General features: G+C 46.7%; 1 protein-coding gene across 2 annotated transcripts; it reads right to left on the reverse strand.

Annotated features, from left to right (window-relative positions):
• Positions 1-1647: 1647 nt before the first annotated feature.
• Positions 1648-5295, reverse strand: LOC125530419 (uncharacterized). Of its 2 annotated transcripts, XM_048694821.1 has the most exons (7): positions 5022-5295; positions 2795-2903; positions 2581-2643; positions 2430-2477; positions 2273-2335; positions 2058-2118; positions 1648-1936 (listed from the first exon to the last, which is right to left on the reverse strand). In XM_048694821.1, exons 2-7 carry the CDS (start codon positions 2897-2899, stop codon positions 1896-1898), a joined length of 381 nt encoding a protein of 126 aa, XP_048550778.1. In that variant the 5' UTR covers positions 2900-2903; positions 5022-5295; the 3' UTR covers positions 1648-1895. The 2 variants fall into 2 exon arrangements, with proteins under 2 accessions (XP_048550778.1, XP_087402865.1); XM_087546739.1 differs by having other exon boundaries at positions 2273-2477.
• Between the last annotated feature and the right edge of the window lie 2644 nt (positions 5296-7939).

The following is a 7939-nucleotide window of genomic DNA, read 5'->3' on the forward strand; positions in this document are numbered from 1 at the left end:
ATAGAGCAGCTCTTATAAAGGGGTATCAACTCTCCTTAACTAGTAAGATGGTACTAAACTTACCATCACCTGTCATGTCCTATATGTGTCTCAAGATTAACCAGAAATCATTGTTCATATGGGTCTAAGGCCCATGTATGATTCAACAGACACGTTGATCGAGCAATCGAAACAAAGAGGCAAAAGAAAAAAATAAAATAAAAGAAAAACGGACGGACATATCATCGCCGTCATCATCCATCATCATCAACCGCATCGCGCATTCGCACCGGCCATGTCAAGGAACTAACACGGATCATGCACGCACGCATCGCGGCGCTGTAGCTTAAATAAGAAAAGGCGCCGATGTCGCAACGGTGCCGGTGCGAACGAAACGTACCCTGCCGTGCTAGCGCTGGTGCGGCAAGGGGCCCTACCACTTGTGCTCTCGGACCACGACGTCTCCTCCGATGGCCTCTCCCACCTCCTATCCTAGCCGCATGTTCTTCAGCCTCAGCACGTTCCTCCCTCCAGGAATCTTGCTGTGCAACGAAAGAAAGAAAGAAAGAGCCGAAGCTGGCCCTGGATTTGACTTGAGGTGACGCCGAGTGAGGAGGGACGGGACGACAAGGATCCGTAGCTAGTAGGCGGCTTGTTTTTGCCCATGGCATGGCCGATCGGTCTTTCCAAACGTGGCCAGGCAGCGCTGGGATCAGCTGGCTTCCCAGAGGATAACGCACCCGGGTTAGTAGCTGATGCTGCCACTTCTGGCGCCGCAGAATGTGGTGGCGTTCGGCTGTACGTTCGGGAATGGCTTGCGCGTACTGGAACTGGAAGGATGTGATCAAGATCGCGCGAGAGTTGTCATGCCTGCCTCTGCCTGCCACTGCCAGCCAGGCATGTCGTTCTGGTGGTGCTGGTGTTGTCAAGTCATCTCCTCGTGGGTTTTCTTTGCGAGCGAGCTTCCTGGAAGCTGATGGAAAAGCAGGCAGGCAGGCCACGTTGGGGCGATGGCGCCACCGCGCCTAACACGGCCCGCCCGTGCGTGCGTGCGTGCGATCGCTACGTCCCACTGACACGGAGACCGCACGGCGCTGTCCAGCCCGCACCACTTTGTCTAGGCATCTTGAGACTTCAGATAAACGTAGCACGTGTTGTTGAGCTCGAATCAATACCATCGCCTTAAATGACCAAAGACCATCTCCTTTTCATGGCAGAAAATTGGCATCCACCTTAATTTCTTAAATGATACTTACTGTATTTTACAGGACGTTTCTAATCCACCTTTGGAAAGCCATTCTTCATCGAAAGCCTGACCATGGCATCTTGGCCAATCTCCAAGCAAAGAAACGCCAAGATCTTTGGCAATATTAGCACTGGCCCTAGCTCCTGGTTTCAGAACTTTAGGAAACAATGCCTTTTTTTCTTACATTCAGGGTTTCCCTAGTCAAGGCTGATGATATTCGTTTGTGGCTCAGCACTCTTGTCTAGCTCAGTTTAGAATGTTTCCCCCCTTTTGTACCTCCCCTCCCCTCCCTCTGTGCTTTTGTATATAATTTGTAAAAAGAGAACAAGAATACGACGCACATTCAGAAGCCTAAACACTGAATGTGATGCAACGCAACTCAGCAAGTCAGAATGGTAAGTAGTAGTACGCTGATCACTGGATATTCAAAAACAGAGATATCCATTCACAAATAGGACAATGGTCCAGTCTATAATGGGCACATAGCAAGGTAGCTGTTCGATGAAGTACAAACCCGCAGCCGCAGTCCTTGAAATTACAACCGTCTCTTTTCTTATCTATGGACGCAAGCATACATCCCTTCCCTGCGGTCCACAGACAATGAAAGCAAGCTGCTTCTTTAGACGACGAGGCCCCTTCGCACCGACAACACGAGATTCCACGCTGTTGATCAGTTGATATTCATGTCCTCCGACCCAGCGCCATCTCCATCTGCATGTTTGTGCATCTAATTGTTTAGAGGGGCCATTCCAGCGTATACAAGGGACCGATTGGTAGGTAGGTCATTACACGTTTAAAAGATGAGATTAATGCAAAACCATCAGTAACATACCCTCGTTTTCGGATGAACTGTAGATAGAGCTCCTTGAACGCTGTTGCTGTTGTCGTGTGGGCTGAAATAAGAGCAGTGTACAGGGATGAGTTTATGATGCACATTTATTTTGCAGGCCTTCAGAACTCAGAAGAACTGAACCTTTTTAGGCAAAATCAAAGATGAACTTGACAAAAACACAAGTTTGGCTGCTCCCAGCATATGATAAGTAGTACCTGCAACTTTGGCCTGAGTGCCTCGAGCGGTCCTTTGGGTTTTGCAACACCTTGCTGTCCAGACTGCAAAGCAAAATATCCAAAAAAACAGTTCATTGGAACTCAAGCACTGAACAAACAAAAATCGAACTGAAGCTACAGAAGGATAATTTAATACCTTTCCGAGAGCCCAATCAGCAGAGTCAAAATAGGCCCGCTCGTGATCCTACAATTATTAAGAGCAATTTAAATGCTGAGAACTGGTGTTTTTTATGCAGTAACTGGTATGGACTGTTCAATTTTGGCATGAGATATTCAAATTCAAGTACCTTTGAGATGAGCGGTGGCTTTTTAGGAATTAGTCCTCCAAACTTCTTCTTGATTACTTGTTCCTGCGCATAACAGATTGTGCTTGATGTTAACCACAGGTAATTGATCATGGCAGCTATAGAGACCAACCTTCTTTGTTGCTCAATTAACCAGAATATACAAGACTAGCATTTAAATGATCATATAATCTTCAGAACTAGTCCTGAAAATAACCTGTTGCTGAGCCGATGGCATGGCATTATCTCCACTTTGGTCCATAGGTTCAGAATTTCCAACATTATCATGCCCAGCAGCATTGGCGTCCTTCATCCCCGACATGGTGCTAAAAACAAAAGATACAGATGTTAGTATTTATCACATTATATAGCACTAAAGTGAAAAGTTGTTTTTAAGGCATGAAATGTTTGAGCAATAGAGTTTGAGATAAACCAAAACAGAGGCTACTATTGTCCAATGTTGTTGACTATTTGCAGTTTGACTCTTAGAACAAAATGGCAACATTTTTAAATAGCTTGTGTATTTTGAATCGGTAATACTACTATTATTTTCGGTTTAAACATTATAATCAAGGAACCTTAGCTAGTTTTTGCACTGCTAGTTTCTGGATTAGTTCTCAGCCTTGTAAATCGTAATGGGTGTGCTACTTGTAGCTAAATATTATCGCTCTGCTATTTTCAGCCAATGAGTACCCCCTATAATGAGCAATTGATGTTGGCAAATCTGAACAACTTACTCGAAGTCAAAGAATGTGCTTCAGTTACAGAAATCAAGACATTACTTTTCTCTTGTTAGTTGTATTACTATGCTTCCTATCTGTCATTCAAAAAAGAAACTATATGCTTCCCATCTTCATGGCGTCAGGTATGCTAACATGAATATCCTATAAAAACCGTGGCCTGTGGATGAGCCCATCCAAAAACAAAAATAACTGGGAAGGCCAGTACGAAAGAAACGTGTGTTTATCTCTTGATCGATAGAACAAATAAACATCAATATGAGAACTTAAACAGATCAAACTGTTTTTTATTAATAAATATATGTTTCGAAATCTTTATAAGAATGTTAAATGCAACCCACTGGTCAGCACATCAACTCATTTTACAGCCCATTGGATCAACAAAAAATCAAGTACAAGCAAACTCAATGTTAGTCTGTCATGACAAGCAGAAACCTTGAGTATCTGTTTTATCGACAACTAACCAGAGGATCCACACAGATTGTTCTTTTTTAGCCCATCAGGTCCAATACTTTCTTTACATAATTGGGCAAAAACAAGCTAATGCTTCTAAATGGTAACACCTCCTACCGTGGTTCTAGATACAGAAATGAAGCAGCAGTTTGATACCCCGGCATCCCTAGTGGTACACAGAACGACTCTATCTACATATTGTCATCCAGAGCCTAAGTATAACAAGGCAAGATCGGAATACTGACTAGTTCACTACTACTTGTGTGTTTTCTTTGCTTGCTAAACAAATCTGAACAGCGGGTTGTCCCTGAATGCCAGGTAAATTGACAGTATCCTAGTAGATGGACTTCCAGCAGAAGCCTGCAATCTATTTGAACGCATGAAAACACAAAGCGCTCTCATAAAGCACACAATCCTCCGTGATCGAGAATCTAACAGAATGCTCTGATCCCCTGTTCTTGCTCTGCTGACACACGCATGGTCTCTGCCACTTCATTTGCTTGTTTGCTCAGCTGACCGCACCAGCTGGTTGTTGAATCATCCATCTTAAACAGACATAGTAAGAAACCGTCGGCACCACAGGATGAGGACTGGTGACTACTACTGGTGTGGTTTCTTTGCTTGCTGTACAAATCTGAACACTATCTTGTCCCTGAATGCCAGGTAAATTGACACTATCCTAGTAGACGGGACTTCCAGCAGGTGCCTGCAATCTGTTTGACCGTATGACAACCCAAAATGCTCTCATAAAGCGCACAATCCTCCGTGACCTAGAATCTAACAGAATGTTCTGATCCCCTGTTCGTGCTCTGCTGACAGCTGGCTGCACCAGCTTGTTGTTGAATTATCCATCCTAAACATACATACATAGTAAGAAGCAGAGGTAAAGTATTCTTGAATTATGCCCAACTCTGAGCAAGAAGCATGTGCGGATCTCTCGTTCCCTCTGGACCGTCGGCACCACCTAACCTACATGATCAGTGGCAGTCCGGGTAATTCTCTTGCTAATTTTCTCCCGCACATCCGGGATCAGAAAACAAACCAGCCGGCGAACGCTGACTAGTCAAAATTACCCGAGAACGCACTCTCCTCCCAAATTCGGACGAGGCAACGCCGAGAAACCAGCCGGATCTAGCGACGGCGGGATCTACCAATCTACGGCGACAGCAGGCCAACGACCCAGCCCCGACGGCAAGCTAAGTAAGTAAGTTGCTCGGACTCTGAGCGGAAGAGGAGGAGGAGATCACTCACGGTTACGGTCACGGAGACGCTGGCGGCGAGGGAGGCGTCGGCTCGGCTGCTCCGAGGTGGAGAAATGGGGAACCGAGGGAGGGCCGGCGAGCAGCAGCGGCTCTCCAATGAGTGGAGGTATGTTTGTTTGTTGGCTGCTGCTGCTGATGCTGCTGCGATCGGATTGGTCTCGAATTCTGAGATGCACGGAAGAAATAGCTCCGTGTGGGGCCCGGTCGCCCTGGATTTCGGCCGTTGCTATCGTAGGCTGCCGGGCCGGCCGTGCAAGTTGCTACTCGGCCGGTCACCGGAGAAAAGGACATTTTTCTTCCTGTGGATTTTTTTCAATCTCCTGTAGATCTTTTTCTTTCCTTATTACTTCTCCGCTGAAAATGCCATTTTTTTTCCCAATTGATAAGCGTTACATGCGGCACGAAGCACTCCAGCCGACGTTTTTTACAACTAAAGTTGCCACTTGAAGAACCCCCAAAAAACTGAAAATTGCCGTTCGAAAACAAAATTGCCTGCTTAACAACTAACGTTACCATTCTCGCTTCATCAAATTTATCATAGAAAACGTTCGAAGTTGCTATGTGTTTGTGCCACACGAATGACACTTATCAAGGTCTCTTTTTGCAAGAAGAACCCTAAATTATATTGAAAATAAGTAGTGGTACAACACAACCCTAGAAAAATAAAAAAAATACAATTGCACCCCGGGGAACCAATCTAGCCCTACCTCCAACACGGGATGAGGGCGTGCCGCGGTTGCCGCTCCCTACCGGAGCCAACGAAAACCTTGGTTGTGCGCACAGATTAAAGACGTCAGGAAGTCACTATCCTCCATCCAGGAGGACCAGCACGCCGAAAATAAGCCATATTGGAACTATGCCACCACTTGTGTCGGCTTGTTGAACGATGACGACAAAGCGCCGCCACCGACGAGAACCTACAAATCCAGAGTCACCACGCTCGTACAAAAGCTCTATGCCCCCATGTTGACGCCGGAGCGTGCGTCACCATGACGGCGGGGCCAGGGCATAAAATCCACCTCAAGGTTGGCACCACCGCCGCACCAGGCTCGATCGGTTAGTCTGCTACAAGATCCACCAACGAATGCCTCACAGCGACCCATCGGAATCAAACCCGAAGCAGATTTATTCCACGCCGCTGCCACCAAACCGTCAAGGCAAAAACGAAGCGAGAAAATGACTTTACTCGTGGAAATCCTCTAGCACATGAACCATGCCTTCTGAAAAAAAGCATCTCCAATAGATGAAAACTTGGTGCAAAAAAACGTTTTTAGGATAGGAGAGAAAAAGGTTTTTGGTACCGCGGCTCCTAGCACTTTAATACATGATGTAAAACTGGTGCCCAATTTTTTTGACGTTCTTCTCTTTTACTCTAATCGCATACATATTGAAACACACCATGATCAAATAACACACATAATGAAACAATATATCAACTTCAAGTTCAAATTCACTAACGAAATTCAAACCATAAGCATTGTGCATCACAAGTTCACAACTACCCCCTTAGGTTCTTATTTGTTTGCGTTCAAGAAAATCTTGTCTTTCCTGCAATGCTCCGTGTCTTAGCATCTTTACACTCCTCTTTCCCCACCCGCTTCCATCGCACATACAACCACAATAACTCCCATCTTTCTCCCCCATGTCCCTTGTTCCTTCCCAAGGCTTGCATGCAAGAAGAGACACATGCAAAAGAGATACTCCCTCCGCCTGAAAAAGCTTGTCCCTCAAATGGATGTATCTAGCACCGAGTTAGTGCTAGATACATCCATTTGAGAGACAAGCTTGGGACAAGCTTTTTTCGGACGGAGGGAGTACGCATGAAGACTTGTTTTGAGAGAGAGAGAGAGAGGCACATGCACGCTAGAATTCCGGCCAACGACAAGCTCAACCAATCGTATGCATGCCCTAGACTGATTACCCCAGCCTCTCTCGGTAGCACATTAGGGGCAATACCGTCCGATTTAAAACAACACGTCCTCTGTTTGGTATTCGGGCAACATCTTAGAGCAAGTACAATAGTGGGCTTATAGCCCGCTTAGATGGCATTTTTGCCTATGTGGAGGAGAGATATGTGAAAAAGTAAGGGGAGTGAGCTCTCATGCAAGAGCCAAGCTATATACGCATTCCTAGGCAAATACTGTTGGGTAACGTAGTAATTTCAAAAAAAATCCTACGCACACGCAAGATCTATCATGGTGATGCATAGCAACGAGAGGGGAAGATTGTTGTCCACGTACCCTCGTAGACCATAAGCGGAAGTGTTATGACAACGCGTTTGATGTAGTCGTACGTCTTCACGATCCGACCGATCCTAGTACCGAAAGTACGGCACCTCCGCGATTTGCACACGTTCGGCTCGGTGACGTCCCACGAACTCTCAATCCAGCTGAGTGTCGAGGGAGAGCTTCGTCAGCACGATGGCGTGATGACGGTGATGATGAAGCTACCATCGCAGGGCTTGGCCTAAGCACTACAATGATATGACCGAGGTGGATTATGGTGGAGGGAGGCACTGCACACGGCTAAGGGATCAATGATCAACTTGTGTGTTCTGGGGTGCCCCCTGCCCCCGTATATAAAGGAGCAAGGGGGGAGGCCGACCGATCCATGGGGCGCGCCAAGGAGGGGAGGAGTCCTCCTCCTAGTAGGAGTAGGACTCCTCCTTTCCTAGTCCAACTAGGAGGAAGGGGAAAGGAAGGAGAGGGAGAGAAGAGAAGGAAAGGGGGGCGCCGCCCCCCTTCCCTAGTCCAATTCGGATTAGAGGGGAGGGGCGCGCGGCCCTGCCTTGGCCGGCTCTCTCTCTCTCTCTCTCTCCACTAAGGCCCATTTTGGCCCATTAGATCCCCCGGGGGTTCCGATAACCCCCCGGCACTCCGACAATTATCCGATGACCCCCGGAACTCA

The sequence above is a fragment of the Triticum urartu genome, chromosome 3A (genome assembly GCF_056163025.1).
Source record: "Triticum urartu cultivar PI428250 chromosome 3A, HENAU_Tu73, whole genome shotgun sequence".
NCBI lineage: Eukaryota > Viridiplantae > Streptophyta > Magnoliopsida > Poales > Poaceae > Triticum > Triticum urartu.

Coding starts and splice junctions, on each gene's coding strand:
- LOC125530419 (XM_087546739.1), bottom strand. CDS start 2,899: ATGTCGGGGATGAAGGACGCCAATGCTGCTGGGCATGATAATGTTGGA. Junction 2,644..2,794: donor TGCCATCGGCTCAGCAACAG/GTTATTTTCAGG, acceptor TGTTATGCGCAG/GAACAAGTAATCAAGAAGAA. Junction 2,478..2,580: donor AGCCACCGCTCATCTCAAAG/GTACTTGAATTT, acceptor TAATAATTGTAG/GATCACGAGCGGGCCTATTT.